Below are 17,538 nucleotides of genomic sequence, written 5' to 3' on the forward strand. Positions count from 1 at the left end.
TTAATGTCATTGTAAAGATTATTATGCTCTGAAGCAGGACAGACCCTCAGAGCAGTCACTGAACTTTTAGATTGTTTCTCTCGCAAAATTGCTTGATTGGTAAAAACAAAACTGTAAAGAATAAAAGCAATTCTTATTGAAGAATCTTTTGCCCCTTTTCTATAATCTCCATCAGGAAAATAGGAGGTTAATCACCATATCTAACTCTTTTAATTGAATCGTTAAGGAGACATTGAGTTACCTCAATATCATCAATCCACAAAAAATTAATCAAAGTGCTTTCCATTGTAGAGATAAACAATAAAATACAAATGATACAAAGCAAGGAATCTTAATAAATGTAAAAACCATCATATTATTTAGTGCCCAGCAGTGTGTCAGGGAACTGTTGTTGCATTATTCAAGTGTTACAATCCTGAATTAAATTTTGATGAAGCTGCTGGGCTCTGGTTCTGATGATACCACTCTGATGTAATAACCCAGGTGATTTTCTTTTTGGGAGCTACTTTGTTATTGTTAAGATGTTATTGTTTTGGTTCTTTTGCTATTAATTTGGTGGGTTTTTTTGCTAGATTTCTTGGAAAATTTCTTTGGATTAAATTCTGATAACTGCTAAATTATTTGTCCAGACTTGCAAGTCAAGATCCTTTAAAGAGGGGAAATACTTTTTTTCCTAAAAAATAGTTTTTAAAAAATACATTTGAAGTGAAATGTATATATAGCATGTGCCATAAAACTCAACTTGTCTCCATACACTGTTTCATTCTTAGGTGTCTCTGTATAATTGTAATTATTTTGATGTTTTCAATATACATTCCCTGCCAGGCATTCAAGCCTGGGGGCAAAATATTTTAAATGGAAGATGACAAAGTGCCAAAAACTCGACTTGTCTCCTCCATGGACTGTGTTTCATTCTATTCTTAGGTGCATCTGTATAATTAGAATTTGTTTGATTATATTCAACGTGCATTCCCTGTCAGGCATACAGCCTGGGGGCAAAGCATTTCAAATTGAAAATTACAGAGTGCAAGAGAATTCTGTTATATTACGTGATTGTAATACGTCGTTACTCTTCTACTTACTTCCAGAATGGTCCGATGGCTGTAGTCCAATAAAACTATCAGTCTTCAAATTAAGCAAATAACATTTATTGAATAACAAATATAAATATCTATGAGTTTGTTCACTCTTCTACAACTATAATTGATGATTAAGTAAATAAGAGGTACAAATAATGTTTAACTACACATGCCAGGAGGCAGCACGGTGGCTAGCACAGCTGTCTCATGGCACCAGGTCTCAGGTTTGATCCTGGCTCTGGGTCACTGTCCGTGTGGAGTTTGCACATTCTCCGTGTTTGCGTGGCTTTCGCCCCCCACAACCCAAAGATTTGCAGGCTAGGGGGACTGGCCTCGCTAAATTGCCCCTTAATTGGAAAAAATGAATTGGGTACTCTAAATCTATTTTTAAAAAACTACACGTGCCAACTAAACTATATCTCTGGAACACTCTGCTCTCAAGTCACTCCTGATATGAAGTGACGGAATCAGTACAGTTTATATACATGGATCTGGTGCTGCCATCTCATGGTTGTCTAGCACTATAATATAGATGTTAACCCCTTACACACCACCTACAGATCATTACAAATTCAATTTCCCTCCGTACGACGTGTCCCTCTCGGGGCTGCCTCGGTGTAATTTTAATACTTCTAAGTATCTCCCGGGGGGGGGGTTTACTGCTTCGCTGCCTGCCTATTTCGATGGTTGCTCAAGTGATGACATCCTTGCGCCCGCCCCTTTTATACCGTGCGCAGCCAGGCGCTGACTGATTGGCTGGCGGGCCGGCCGCCGTGACCCCGCCTCCCTGTGCGCGAAGAGAAGAAGCAGCAGCAGCAGCAGCAGCAGCAGAGGGAGCATGGCGCAGGCAGATTAGAGAAGGGGCCGTGCTGCTCACAGACACACATACACAACTGCCCTCACTTGGTTATATATAAAAAAAAAATATGGCTTCTCACAGCGACACTGAGGAGAAAGGGGTCCCGCTTGTGAAAGAGGACGGTCGGGAGAGGCACCCGAGCAGTGAGAGCGGCCTTCGAGCCGGCGGCAGGGCGAAGCCATCGTCTCTCCGAAACGCCTCGAAATCCAAACAACAAAATGGCGAACAAGCAAGCGGGCCGCTGGCAGCTAGCGGCGGCCCCGGGCTGATCCGAGCCGATACGGCTCCCGCTCCTCATTCACTCGCTGCAGAAAGCGAGGAGCACGGGGCCTCGGCCGTTCAGAAAACCGCCGAAGATCATGTTCGGAAGAGTTTTCAGATCCCCAAGAAGAACAAAGAAAAGAAAGGTGCTTTAATATGTTAACACGCAGCGCAGTTTGCTTCTTGATGCAGCTGACCAACAATTCATTTTGCACGTTGCTGGAAAGAGGCAGGGAACCATTTGTTTTCTTGATAGGGAATGTTAGCAAATCATAAAATAAATACTCAATCTTTATTTTTACTTATGGTTCTTTGAACAGGTAAGTGGACCATAGAAGGCCAGCATGTGGTCAGAAATGTGGAATCTCCCTTACTTAATACGGTTACCTGGCCAGACCTTCATTTTAGCTCCAAGCCTATGGGGCGGTAGTACTTGCCTTTATGCAAGGTCTTTTGGAGAGACTCTGACCTGTTTACTCTCACTTCAGATTTCATCTTCATCCACACTGATGCAGTGGAAAGTAGGGGCGTTCCTGACCCCCTCCCTTTCACTCTGTTTTATTTGACAGAGCATCCATTTCTTTGTCTTGTTAACCCGACCATATGAGTTGGGATAGTTTGTCCCGGCCTTGTGTAGGGTTTTGGGTCTGGTGGAAGACGCTGGAAGCATGTGGTTATTTATTTTCTTGAAAATAGTTCCTTTTAGCATTTTCCAAATGCCATAGGAATTGACTAAACTTGGATGGAATGCTGCTGGTGGTTTCCTTTTTGGCAAATATACACCTTTGCAAAACTACCAAGTTTGGGAGGTAAGCTTCAGTTTTGTAACACTTTGTGGTGTACTCCTGTCTAAGAGGAAGGGCAGCTGCCTTGTAATTTGGTCTATAAACTACCTTGCCACAAAATGTTATGCAATCAATGGACTTGAAGCCAAAATAAAATGTTATGTACAGTTAGCCACTTGAAGAAATTATGGTTACATTGTTTCATCATTCTTGAAATCATGGTACAAAAGGCCGTTCAACCCATTGTACCAATGTCAGGCTATTTGAAAGATTTCCAATTAGTCTATCTCCCCTGAATATTTCTGTTTCAACGATATATCCAATTACCTTTTCAAAGGAGCTGTATAATTTGTCTCCACCATCTTTATAGTGGAGGCAGTGTATTACAGATTGGAACAGCTTGCTGTGCCTGGGAAAAAATATCTTCATATTCCCCTGATCCTTTGCTGTTTCTATTACAAGGTCATGTACTATCTGCTGAATGATGGTCTTGGACATGATAGCCTGCATGAGGGTCATTGCTTAGGTACTCTTTGCTAATATGTGGAGTAAAAACTGGAACTTTATATTTGACCAGTTGATAACTGACAGCACTTGTACTGCTTACTGGTATCTGAACTGATTGGCTTCCCTGACAAAATATAGTTCATTAATTTTTAATCTGCTGTCATCACCACCCGCCAAAAAAAATCTCTTGCCACCTGCAGTCCATTCTTATCTTTCCTTGAGCTCCATGTTTGAATTTCTCTGATCTGATTTCTCTCTGCCACAGTACCGATCAGTTCTTGCCAGAATCATAAATGTGACTAACCAAGATGATTTTTTCCCCATCCTCCTTGACCTGTCTGCAACTGTTAACATTGTTGACCACATCACCCTCCATTGTTGTCCAGCAGAGTGAGACTGCTTTCACCTGCTTCCATTCTTAACTTTCTAGTGATAGCCAGAGAGCCCCTTTCAATGGTTTCTCTTCCTGCCTTGTGCCTTGCCTTTATACTTGGCCCCCTGGTAGTTCTCATCTACACCTACTACCTCTCGACTTTGGTGTTGCTAAATTATCAGATCCAATACTTCCAATTACATTGGGAAGACTATAATCATTATTTTTGTTCCTGATCCAAACTCCATTCCCTCGCTACTGGCTCCATTCCTCTCCCTGACAGTGGTCTGTGATAAAACCTGTTTGTTTGCAACATTGGTGTTACATTTGATCCCAAGATGAGCTTTCAACCTTACAAACGTGCCTTCGCTAAGACTTCATATACCCACCTTCAAAGCTTGGCCCAACTTCACCTGTCTCAACTCATCTGTTGCAGAATTCCACATTTATGTCTTTGTTACCTCAAGACTTGACTATTCCAACATTCTCCTGACTCTTCTCCCATATTTTAACCTCTCTGAACTCTAGGTAATCCAATCTTGATGTCATTCAAAACTCTGCTACCCATTATTAACTCGCACCAAGACCCATTACCCTATCATCCCTGAGCTTGCTGACCTACGTTAGCTTCTGATCAAGTAATGTCTTGATTCTTAAAATTTAAATTCTTGATTTCAAATTCTTGTCTGACTTCATTCCTTGTTACTGCAATCTCTCCCAGCCCCACAATCCACTCTTCAAGACATCTGCACTTTAATACAGGCCCCTTGAGCAACACCGATTTTAAATACACCACCATTAGTGGTCGTGCCTTCAGTTGCCTCAGCTCTGGAATATCTTTGCTGCAACACTGTTTCTCTGCATTGCTTTCCTCCATTATAGACGCCCATCGAAACTTACTTTGACCAAGCTTTGGTCATTTAACCTAATATCTACCTATGTGACTTGGTGTCATACCTTGCTTACTCATGCATCTGTGAAGCACCTTGGGACTTTTTAATCACTCGTGGCTCTATAGATGTTATCTCGTCGTCAAAAGTACAAGATGACAGCAAATCTGCATTAGTGACATCATTTACCCATTACTGGGTGGCCTGTGTTAGCTAAGAAATAATGAATATTCCTAGAATCATAACAGTGCATAAGGAGGCCATACTGCCCATCAAGTCTGCACTGATGCTTTGAAAGAACACCATAATCCTGCAACCCCATAACCACACTTAACCTGCACATCCCTGGGGCAATTGATCATGGCCAATCCACCTAACTTGCACATCATTGGACCGTGGGAGGAAACCGGAGCACCTGGAGGAAACCCACGCAGATACTGGAGAATGTGCAAACTTCACACCGATAGTGACCCCAAGGCAGGAATTGAACCCGGGTCCCTGCTGCTGTGAGGCAAAAATGCTAGTCACTGTGTCACTGCTGTCCCCAATAGTCACCTGATTAAAGTCCATAGGATACAACTGAATTAAATTTTAATGTGTTGCCCAAGTCAAGTGCAAATAAAAGTAAAAATTCCACTCGTGCACCCCTACCTTACCCTCAATGTCCCAAGAGCACTTCAATTAATATTTTTTTTGCCACAAGTAATTTTGAAGCAAACTCCGCAGTCAGTTTATATACTTTACTGCAACAATGGCCTTGGAATTGGAAAGGTAATCAGTTCATGGTCCCTACTACTTTTGGTGTTTTTTTAAATGCATTGTGGCGAGAAAGAGATGCCATGAGAATTGGGAATTGCCAATGAGCTATGGTTTGTCATTGGTCTTGCAAAATTGGGAGCTTCCCGGGTGCTGAGAAAGAAATAGCTTGATTTTGCATAGTTGTTGTAGATGAATCTCATCAGACATTTTGGGCTGGTATTTTTATTGGATAAGGACCCTGTTAATGATGGAATTCATGGATCCTCCGAACTCAGCCTTGGAAGCCCAGAAAGGGAACAATTGAAGTGCGAGAGTTGCATTTCTCTGCAGGCAGCAAGTTAATTCCAGAGGATCTTTTTATTTTTTAAAAAAGAAGTCCCTTCTGTCTCTTTCTCTCAATCAAGTCTGCCTTTCCTGCATTTATTTCTCTTTCTGCATTTAATTTGACTCCAATTCGCTCTAGTTTCTTCTGTCATTCAGTTTGTCTTGCCCGTAAGTTTTTAATTGGGTTCAATTGTCCATCCCCATAACCAATGATCATGAGGTCCCAGATGACATTGCCTTGCCATTATTAATTTGCATTCTTGCAGTTTGTGGCAGAAAAATAATACTATTTGAAGGGCCAGGAAATAAAATTCAAATTCATGGTGCTTTGTGGGATGTGCTGCTCTGACAGTTTTTGGCCCACTGAGTTGAATGACCAGTTGATTATCCTTGGTGTTGAAAGATGAATGATGGCCAGGATACTATGACAATTCCACTTGTAAACAAATTCGATACAATTTGTGCTTGATTGCTGACTGCCATGAAAGAGGATCAAGTATTTCAGCCAGCTGTTTGGAATCTGTATAAACTTAAAATACTTGATTTTTCTGTTTTGGTTTGCTTATAAAAGGTGCTGTTAGACCTTGAAGTATACCTGAACCAGCTTTAGCATTTAGTTTTTTAATTTGCATTGTTTGTTTGCTAGATAATTCTGGTGTTTCTAACAGATATTGTATATGTACTAACTGGGTACAGTATTCTTGAAAATATGAAATTACATAGCAACTAGTTTTTAGCCTTTGAAAGCACTCATAAAATTGGAATGTGGTTAATTGGTTATTACCTAACACTCGGTGACTGTTTTTGCTCATCTTCCACTTTTTCAGAGCAAGCCTTTTGACTACAGTATTTTGATAAGCATGTTTACTAATGTTTGACACCACTGTTACATTTTGATGATACAGGGACAGTGTCTCAAATCCTGCTGTCTGAAATCCAGACATTTTCATAAGCTGTCATGCATCAATTTTAATTATTATTAAATGCGCAATATAACTTAGCACGACAATTCAGCTAGGTGCTGTGCTGGTGACTTGCTGCACAGGACTAATTCTTGGCTGTGTGCCAATCTTTTCTGATGTTTTTACTGACTCTTGACCCTACCCAACCAAAGTTGTGGTTCTCTGGTAGCTTTACTAGTGCGTCTGTACTTTGAATCCAGCACAGTCTGTGAGTCAACCTTGCTTAATAATTTTTTCAAACATTATTTCATTATTATGTATATACTTTTTCAAACTTCAATAAAAATAATCATCTTCATTTGATTTCTTGCGTCTCCTACTAATTGAATTAAGGTTACGATTTTTTTTCTTAAAAACTGATCTGAAAGCTGGGCATGGACCTGGTCCCGAGATTGCTGGTTTGAGACACTCTACCTGTAATCCTAATGTTTAGCATCATGATACCAGCAATGCATCTAAATTGAGACCGTATTTCGGTTTCATACAAATTTCTGTTTGTCTTTAGTGTAGTAGATTCTTTCAGGTCACATGGCATCCTTTCACTAGAAAGAAAAATTGGATTGTCTCTACGAGCACACAAACCGATTAATGGATAAATCGTTATGCCTATACTGGTTGTGATTAAAGGGGCATTGTGGGTCCATCTCATTAAATTGTCAGCTTAATTCAGCTGGATAAATCTTGCCTCTGAATTGGGAGATGGTGGTTTAACCCTCAACACTAGATTAAATCTGGGCTAGAATTCTGGAATGTTGCATTGTCAAATATGCTGCCCTTAAAATAAGGTTTTTACATGAAAGCCCTTTCTGGTGGAAACGAACCCTCAATCAACAGTAGTCCTCTGATGTTGCCTGTTGGTTCTTATTTGCAAAGAAACAACTGTGCGTACCAAATTAAGACACTGCACTTCAAAGTAGTGTATGCAGTGTTTCAGACCCAAACTACCTGGAAGCCTCTGATTATCTGTAGTTGCCTGGTCTTTGGGTATCAATACAGTGTGAGATAATTCATAGACTACCTACAGTACATAAAGAGGCCATTCGGCCCATCGAGTCTGCACTGACCCTTTGAAAGACCTACGCCGTATGCCCCGTCCTGTAACTTCGCCTAAAGGACAATCTAGCATGTCCAATCCACCTAACCTGCACATCTTTGGACTATGAGGAAGAAACCGGAGCAGCCGGAGGAAACCCACGCAGACACGGGGAGAAATTGTAAACTCCAGGCAGTCACCCAAGATGGGTATTGAACCTAGGTCCCTGGTGCTGTGAGGCAGCCGTGCTAACTACTGTGCCACCATGTTCTTCGTACATATACATGTCACATTCTTATCTGAACTACATTTATTTTAACGTTATTGTCACGCTTGGACATTAACTGTTCAAAAAGAAATCCTTATGGCATTTTGAAACCTTTCTGCCTTGCCCATTAATACTATGTTTCTTCAAGATGGCCCAGTACTAAATAGGTCATAAAAATGGAAATTGTTTTCTGGTTTAAAACAAAATCATGGTAACTGATTTTATCACTGATACTCATTTAACCTTTGTTAGGCTCCTCATTTGGAATTGAATGTTTTTTAAGACCATTATTTTGGGCAGAATTAGATGGTATATTTTGCAAAGAAGATTTGAACTACATTTGATGCTAGCATTTTTACTTCAATGTGGTGTAAATGGAGGAATTTAATTCATGCAGTTCTCCAGTGATGCTGGAGGTGGAGAATGGTTATGAAGAAGGTGCTCTGGACAAAATTGAGTATTTTTTTATTAAATATCCTAGGCAGTTGGCACAAAACTACACTATAGAGAAAATAACTTTATATTTTTGTGTCCAACTAAAGGAATTATTTTCTTTCCCCTGGCATTGGCACTAATTCCTGAGGTTCAGCTTCATGAATGCTGTCAACCCCATGCTTTGTCCAGATCACAATTTTTAATAGTTTGAGCCTAAGTAGGGAGTTGGTAGTCTTTATCGATGGCCGCTGTTGTTGCTAAATATCGTCTTGTTTATGAAATGCTGGTAAGCGTGTTTTAATGATGTTTGTGATTGGGAACCGTTTCCTTATCTTCCTATTCAGATTCTTGAGATCAACTGTCACCCCCTCATCTTACCCATGGTGCTGAGGGCTCTGGTTTGATTCTGCACCCGGGTCACTGTCTGTAGAGTTTGCACATTCTCCCTGTGTCTGCTTGGGTTTCACCCGCATAACCCAAAGATGTGCAGTTTAGGTGGATTGGCCACACTAAATTGCCCCTTGGGGAAAAAAAAAAATTGGGTACTCGTAAGTGTTTTTAAAAAAAACCTGTGACCCCGAGCTAATATTTGAGGCAGAGGTAGAAATTGAATTCACAATCTTCTGATTATACCAAGACTTGAGTTTGGCTCAAAGGTAGCAATCACACTTCTGAGCCAGAAGGTCATGGGCTCCTGTCGCATTGCAGTGTAGTACTGAGGAAGAACTCCAATGTTGGGGATACTGTCCTCTGGGTGAAACTATCTAAGTGACTGTCTTGACTTCTTGGGTGGAGACACAAGATTCCTTTAACACTAATCAAAAGAAGAGCAGATGATTTCTCTCAATCTTTTGGCCAAACTTATTCTTCGGCCAGTATCACTAAAACAGGTTTAGTTATCTCATTGCTTTTTTGAGCTCTAGGTGTGTGAAGTTTGGTTATATTAGGTCAGATCGGGGAGATGGTGGCAGAGTGGTAATGTCACTGGAGTAGTAATCTAGAGGTCCAGGCTAATGCTCTGGGGTCATGGGTTCAAATCTCACCATGACAGCTGGTAGAATTTAAATACAATTAATAACATTTGGAATTGAAAACTAGTATGAAACCATCATCAGTTGTCATGAAAATCTATCTGGCTCGCAAATGTCCTTGAGGGAAGGAAATTTGATGTCTTTCCCTGGTCTGGCCTACATGTGATTGTAGTTCCACATATTATGTGGTTGAATTTTAACTGCCATCGAAGCAGAATTAGGCGATTTGGCCCATCGAGTCTGCTCCGCCATTCAATCATGGCTGATAATGTTTCTCATCCCCATTCTCCTGACTTCTCCCCGTAACCCCTGATCCCTTTATTAATCAAGAACCTATCGATCCTAGAAAGCCACTCAGTTCAAAGGCAAGAATAAAAAGAATGGACAATAGCTTGATCAAAGAGATACCTGGGGTATCTTAAAAGAGACACCGAATTCTCAGGTAAAGAATTCCAGAAATGAAGGCATGACCACCAATTGTAGTAGAGCAATTATAATTGGGAATCCACAAGTAGGAAGAATTGGAGGAGCACAGAGGATTACCCTTGAGGATTGTGGGGGTTGGAGACAGGGAAGGGGAAGACCACAGTTAGTTGAAACTGAGGCAAGAGTTTGCTGCCTGACTGGCAGCCGGTGTAGGGAAATGAATGCAGGAGGGATAGGGGAACGAGACACTGGGTTAAGGCATAGGCAGCAAAGTTTTGAATGATTTATGGAGGGTAGAATGTGGGAGACCATCCAGGAAGGAACATGTTCCGTTAGTTGAGTCCAGAGGCAGCGATGAGGCTTAAATTAGGGGTTTGGCATCAGATGAGCTGGGACGGGTGAATTCAGGTGAAGTTCGAGGTGGAAATAGATGATATTGGTGATGGCATCTTGGGATCAAATTTGATACTAAAGTTGCAAACAGACTGGCTTAATTTCTTGCTGTTGTCAGAGAGCGGGATGAGATTGGTAGCTTGGGAGCGGGATTTGGAATGTGGACTGAAAACAATTGCTTCAGACTTCCCAATATTTAATTAGAGGACTTGTCGGTGCACCCAGTACTGGATGTTGGATAAGCAGTCTGATAATTTTAGGTGGATAAGGTTAGGTGGATTGGCCATGATAAATTGCCCTTAGTGTCCAAAATTGCCCTTAGTGTTGGGTGGGGTTACTGGGTTATGGGGATAGGGTGGAGGTGTTGACTTTGGGTAGGGTGCTCTTTCCAAGAGCCGGTGCAGACTCGATGGGCCGAATGGCTTCCTTCTGCACTGTAAATTCTATGAATTTAGCAATATTATAGGCATTGTGAGAGATGGTGGTGAGGTGGAGTTGAGTGTTGTCAACATACACGTGAAAAGTACGCTGTACCTTCAGATGATGGTACATGAGAATTAGGAGGGGGAACGCCAGTGGAGGGAGCAGGGGAAGAGTGCCATTGCCAATGAGTTTCTGGCTATGATTAGATTGGAACGGGGGTGGTCTTCCTCTGCGTGAAGGATAAGTTAAGTTAGGTTAGGTTAAGGAAGGGGTGCGTCGGCCAGGTTTTTCACTCGGGGTTTGATTCAAAATTGAGGGGAGTGGCAATTTTAATGAGCAAGAGAATGGGATTTGTGAGTGTGAAGGAAGTGAGGGACCCAGGTGGGAAATATGTGATTGCGAGTGGGGTATTGGAAGAGACTGGCCGCGTTGGTAAACGCTTATCCACCCAATTGGGACGACGTGGCAGCGATCCCGGATTTGGCCACGCACCAGTTGATCATGGGAGGAGATTTGAATTGTGTCCTAGAACCAAGGGTGATTGGTCAAGCCCCAGGTAGATGGGTAGGGTATGAATTGCAAAGGAGCTGGGTGGGTTTATGGAAAGGATGGGTATGGTGGATCCGTGGCACTTTCAGAACCCAGGGAGAAGGGAGTATTCCTTTTTTTTGCACATTTACGAGGTGTATTCGAGGATTGATTATTTTGTGGTGAGCCGGGAGATTTTGGTGAGGGTGGAAGGGGCAGAGTACTCCGGCATAGTTATTTCGGACCATTGCACCCCACAGGCTTAGACCGGGACGAGAGCAGAGACCGCTAAGCAGTATGTGGAGTTGAATCAGAATGGGGAGGTACCAGTGGCCATTTTTTGGGAAGCGCTGAAGGCATTGGTCGGGGGGGAATTATCTTGTTTAAGGCTCGTGCGAATAGGGAAAGGAGGGAGGAATATAACCGCCTAAAGAGTGAGGTAGTGGAGGTGGACAGGGAATTTTCGAGGCTGCCCACCACGGAGGGATTGGCAAAGAGGAAAAATTTGCAGGGGCAATTTGAGAAGCTGATAACTGGGAGGGTGGTAGGGCAATTACGTAGGGCAAAAAGGGTGCAACAGGATTATGGGGAGCCTGCGAGCTGTATGTTGGCGCACCAGCTGCGAAGGCAGGCCACGTCCAGGGAAATATTGAGGATATGGACTGAGGCTGGGGATGTGGTGTTGGAGCCAGGGAAAATAAATGAAGCGTTCAGGGAGTATTACCAGGGACTGTACAAGACAGACCCGGGGGGGGGGGGGCAGCGGAAGGGGACATCGGGCGGTTTCTGGACAAGCTGGAGTTACCCCAGGCGGCGGAAGCGAAGTGGCAGGCTTTGGACGAGCCCCTGGGGCTGAGGGAGGTCAGGGGTATGAAGTAGGGAAAGGCCCCGGGGCCGGATGGGCACCCGGCGGAATTTGATGAGGTGTTTGTGACGGACTTGGTGCCTCCCTGGGAGCATTTAATGAAGAGCTGGAGAAGGAGCCTCCGGAGACAATGAAGCAGGCAGTGATTAAGTTAATCCCGAAAAAGGGGAAGGACCCGGTGGAATGTGGATTGTACAGGCTCATATCACTTGACACGGATGTGAAAGTATTGGCTAAGTTGTTGGCGGGATGGATGAAGGTTACAGAGGATCAAACAGACTTTGTGAAAGGCAGGCAGCTCGCGATTAATATAAGAAGGTTGTTGAATGTAGTTATGAATCCATCGGGAGCTTTGGTACTGGACGTAGTGGTGTCTGCCGACACTGAGAAGGCGTTCGACCGGTTGTAGTGGCGGTACTTGTTTGAGGTTCAGTCAGCTCGCGATTAATATAAGAAGGTTGTTGAATGTAGTTATGAATCCATGGGGTGCTTTGGTACTGGACTTGATGGTGTCTGTCGACACAGAACACGTTTGACTGGTTGGAGTGGCGGTACTTGTTCGAGGTTCTGGGAAGATTTGGGTTTGGGCTGAGATTTATGGCATGGGTGCGGTTGCTATATGTGGCACCAAGGACGAGTGTGAGGACGAATAATATGAGCTTGCGAACCTTTGACTTGCATAGGGATACGAGGCAAGGGTGCCTGTTGTTGTTTGCACTGGCCAGGCTCTTAGGGGGTTGGCGAAGTGGCAGGGGATTGAGGGGACAGAGGAAGCATTGGGTGTCGCTCTATGCTGATGACCTATTGCTGCATGTTTCGGATCCGCTGCAGAGTATGGGAAGGATCATGGATCTGCTGGGGAGGTTTGGAGAGATCTCTGGGTATAAGCTGAATGTAGGGAAAAGCGAGGTATTCCCAGTGAATGAGCTGGCACAGCGGGCTAATTTAGGGGGGGGGGGGGGGGTGTCATTTAAGGTGGCGAGGTATAGGTTTAGCTATTTGGGGATTCAGGTAGCGAGAGAGTGGACGGGGCTTCATAAGTGGAACTTAACGAATCAGGTGGAGGAGGCCAGTGAGGATCTTGAAGTGGGATACACTGCAGTTGATTTTGGCAGGGAGGGTCCAAATGGTAAAAATGAATATTCTGCCGAGGTACTTGTTTTCTTTTCGGGCACTACCGATCTTTATACCAAAGGCCTTTTTTTGGAAATTGGACACAATTATTTTGAGATTTTTATGGGTGGGGAATGTGCCGAGGGACGGGAGGACCCTGTTACAGAGGCAGCAGGGGAGCTGATGCTGCTGAACCTGCTTCATTATTACTGGGTGGCGAATGTGGAAAAGGTGCGGCGATGGCGGGAAGGAAAAGGGGTAGAGTGGGTTAGGATAGAGGAGGAATCTTGTAAGGGACCCAGTTTAAGGGCTATGGTGACGGCAGTATTGCCAATGGCACAGACTAGGTATTCACGGAGCCCGGTGGTGCAGTCCACGGTGAAGATTTGGAATCAGTTGAGGCATTTTAGGGTGGAGGGGATGTCGGTGTTATCGCCGCTGTGTGAGAATCGTGGGTTTGACCTGGGGGGGATGGCTAGTGTATACAGGAGGTGGAGGGAAATGGGGTTGGCCAAGATGAGGAGTCTATAGTTGGAGGAAGGGTTTGCCAGTTTGGAGGAGCTAAGGGAGAGGGTAGAGCTGTCAAGGGGGAGTGAGTTCAGGTATCTGCAGGGACTTTGTGGGAAAGGTCTGGATGGGTTCCCTAGGTTGCCGGGATACACCCCGCTAGAGCGACTGCTGCTTCCGGATGTGGAAGGGGAGGGAAGAATTGGGGATATATACAAGTGGCTGGGGGAGCAGGAGGTGAAGATTAAGGGGAGTTGGGAGGGGAGATCAATTTGGGAGTATGGAGTGAGGCACTGTCGGGTAAACGGGGCCGCCTCCTGTGCAAGGGTATGCCTGATACAGTTTAAGGTGGTACACTGTGTACATTGACTTGGGTGAGAATGAGTGGATTCTGCCAGGGGGTGGCAGATGAGTGCGAGAGGTGTGGGTGGGGACCGGCGAATCATGCGCTGTTTTGGTGTTGCGAAAAATTGGGAAGATCCTGGGCAGGAGTCTTTGCGGTCTTAGCTATGGTAGTGGAGGAGGAGGTGGACGATATTTGGTGGCGATATTTGGGCTTTCGGTGAAGCTGGAGCTCATGGAGAGGAGGAAGGCCGATGTCGTGGCCTTCGCCTCTCTTGATTGTCCGGCGGCAAATTTTAATGGAGTGGTGTCTATATCGCCACTGAGGTAAGACCATAAGACATAGGAGCGGAAGTAAGGCCATTCGGCCCATCGAGTCCACTCCACCATTCAATCATGGCTGATTTCAACTCCATTTACCCGCTCTCTCTCCATAGCCCTTAATTCCTCGAGAAATCAAGAATTTATCAACTTCTGTCTTAAAGTCACTCAACGTCCCGGCCTCCACCGCCCTCTGTGGCAATGAATTCCACAGACCCACCACTCTCTGGCTGAAGACATTTCTCCTCATCTCTGTTCTAAAGTGACTCCCTTTTATTCTAAGGCTGTGCCCCCTGGTCCTAGTCTCCCCTGCTAATGGAAACAACTTCCCTACATCCACCCTATCTAAGCCATTCATTATCTTGTAAGTTTCTATTAGATCTCCCCTCAACCTCCTAAACTCCAATGAATATAATCCCAGGATCCTCAGACGTTCATCGTATGTTAGGCCTACCATTCCTGGGATCATCCGTGTGAATCTCCGCTGGACCCGCTCCAGTGCCAGTATGTCCTTCCTGAGGTGTGGGGCCCAAAATTGCTCACAGTATTGCTCACAGGTAGCGGCTTGGTTGGGTGACCTGTATGACGTCCTGCGGTCGGGGAAGACAAAGTGAGTTAAGGGGCTCAACAGAGGGGTTTGAGGAGCTGTTCGTCGTGAGGGAGGGGTGTAAAAGGGGAAAAAGTTGTACAAACTGTATAGTTGATTGTTGACGGTGTTTGAGGAGCTGTTCGCCGCGAGGGAGGGGTGTGAAAGGGGAAAAAGTTGTACAAACTGTATAGTTGATTGTTAGGAAGTATGTTTCCTGGGATGTTTATTTGCTGTAACCTGTTTCAGTACACGTTTGTAATAAAATACAGTTAAAAAAATTATGAGATTAGAATGGTCCAGAACATTACGTCATCATTGACCTAAAATGTTAACCGTTTCTCTGCAGAGAACTGACTGACTGCTGAGTATTTCCAACATTCAGATTTCCAGCATCTACAGTGTTCTGCTTTTTTAAAAATCAGGTGTGCGCGCTCTATTGTGCTTAAGATAAGTTTGAAGACCAGGTCATAAATTATTTTAATAGCATGGTTTTAAAGGAAAAATTAATTAGACAAACATCTGAATAGAAGTCTTCAACTCAGATTTCATATAATTGACTCCCTCCCTGATAATCCAAGGAGGATTAGTATTGGAACATTGTTTTATGTGACCAACTCAAAATTCGGTGGTTTTCATATCATGGCTTCACATTTCAATCCTGTTTATTCCAATATTTCAGGGAAAAGTGAAATGGATACATCTAGGTATTGTTTATTTTTGTTGGAGTGTTTGTAATTTTGTGACATTACTTGAAAATGCATAGAGGGATTGAGGAATGAGCATGTCTAAACAACTGCTACTACAAAAGAACAAAATATTAATGTGTTATGCATCAGCCAGGTTGAGGAGGAATATTTTAGTGTTAGTAGCATTGGTACTTTTTAAGATTTTTAATATGCTGGCATAGAGAGGATATATAAAACTGATGTGGAATTAGGTCAGGAAGTGACCCACAGTTTTTTTCCCCCCAATTATTGGCAGTGTAGCTAAACCTGTGTGCGTTCAACCTTCAGAAAAGGCCAAAGTAGGCTGCATTCAATCTACCATCTGAAAAAAAACTTGACTCAACATAAGTGCCTGAAAAATGGGTTTAAACGTGACTTGTGTATCCGGGCAGCGCAGTGGTTAGCACCGTTGCCTCACGACACACAACCCGGGTTCGATCCCGGGTCCCTCCGTAGAGTTTGCACATTCTTGCTGTGTCTGCATGAATCTCACCCCCACAACCCAAAAAGATGTGCAGGATAGGTGAATTGACCATGCTAAATTGCCCCCATTTGAACAAAAAAGAGTTGTGTACTCTAAATTTTAGGAAAAAAAGTGACTTGTGTTCCAAGCTGGAGTTATTTGTGGATGGGGTTCTGCTTTTGGTAATTCCACAGTGGCCACTACAGCTTTCACGTACAGTGTAAATTCAGTTTTGCGCAACATTAAAGAGGTTTAGTTGTGAATCAGGTGTATTCCCTAACTGAGTGAACTGCAGCTGTTACACAAATGGGAAATGCATGCATGAGAGGATAATGGTACCTAATACACAACTATCTCTGTAATTTTATCATTCACCCAATTGTAATGCACAGTAAAGATTGTTGTATCTGGCCATAAAAGTAAATTGACCAGAGACAATAAATTTCTGCTTGCTACACAAACGTCCATAAGGCCTGAGACCGATTACTAAATTTTATTAGTCTTGTGGTGGCTGTCCAACTCTTGACAAGATTTGCATTGTCAACAAAGGTGGTTTTCTTATCTCATTACTGGATTTGTCCCCTTGCCTGAGATGGTGCTAACTCATTATTTGAATATTGCTAGAGCAATAGAATTGAACAACTTTGTACTGAACTTTGATGAGACCTGATGGATGTCTTTAAAAATAATAAACGGGTTTGATGAGTGAGTTTTATATTTTCAATTGTGGGGTGTTCAAAACTAGGCCTCAGAAATGTAATGTAGGGCAGCACGGTCCCATGTTCGATCCCGGCTCTGGGTCACTGTCCGTGTGGAGTTTGCACATTCTCCCCATGTTTGCGTGGGTTTCGCCCCCACAACCCAAAGATGTGCAAGGTAGGTGGATTGAACTGCTAAATTGCCCCTTAAATTGGAAAAAATGAATTGGGTACTCAATTTTTTTTTTTTTAAAAAGAAATGTAATGTAACCCCTCCAGTACAGAAGTCTATTTTCTGAAACACCAGCTGTACGGAAATTCTTTGAGCAAACCTAAGCCTTGGTCATCAGCATTTTAATGCGGAACTTTTGGAGTGGAAATATGGAAGGTACAGAATTTGGATAAATAAAACAATTTTTTATTACTGTTTTACGGTGGCACAGTGGTTAGCACTGCTGCCGCGCCGCGCCATGGACCCGGGTTCAATTCCAGCCTTGGGTGACTGACTGGAGTTTGCGCTGTGTAGAGTTTGCAATTTCTCCTCGTGTCTGTGTGGGTTTCCTCTGGGTGCCCCAGTTT

At 43.5% G+C, this 17,538-nt stretch overlaps 1 protein-coding gene across 3 annotated transcripts in view; it reads left to right on the plus strand.

The window, feature by feature from the left end:
- Positions 1 to 1,893: 1,893 nt before the first annotated feature.
- tasora (transcription activation suppressor a) overlaps positions 1,894 to 17,538 on the plus strand; it is a 116,799-nt gene continuing 101,154 nt past the window's right edge. For all 3 annotated transcript variants that reach the window (XM_072472451.1, XM_072472452.1, XM_072472453.1), the window contains exon 1: positions 1,894 to 2,345. In XM_072472451.1, coding sequence (XP_072328552.1) covers positions 2,006 to 2,345 — 340 coding nt within the window. In that variant the 5' untranslated portion in view covers positions 1,894 to 2,005. The remainder of the gene's footprint in view (positions 2,346 to 17,538) is intronic.

This window comes from Scyliorhinus torazame, chromosome 13 (assembly GCF_047496885.1).
Source record: "Scyliorhinus torazame isolate Kashiwa2021f chromosome 13, sScyTor2.1, whole genome shotgun sequence".
NCBI lineage: Eukaryota > Metazoa > Chordata > Chondrichthyes > Carcharhiniformes > Scyliorhinidae > Scyliorhinus > Scyliorhinus torazame.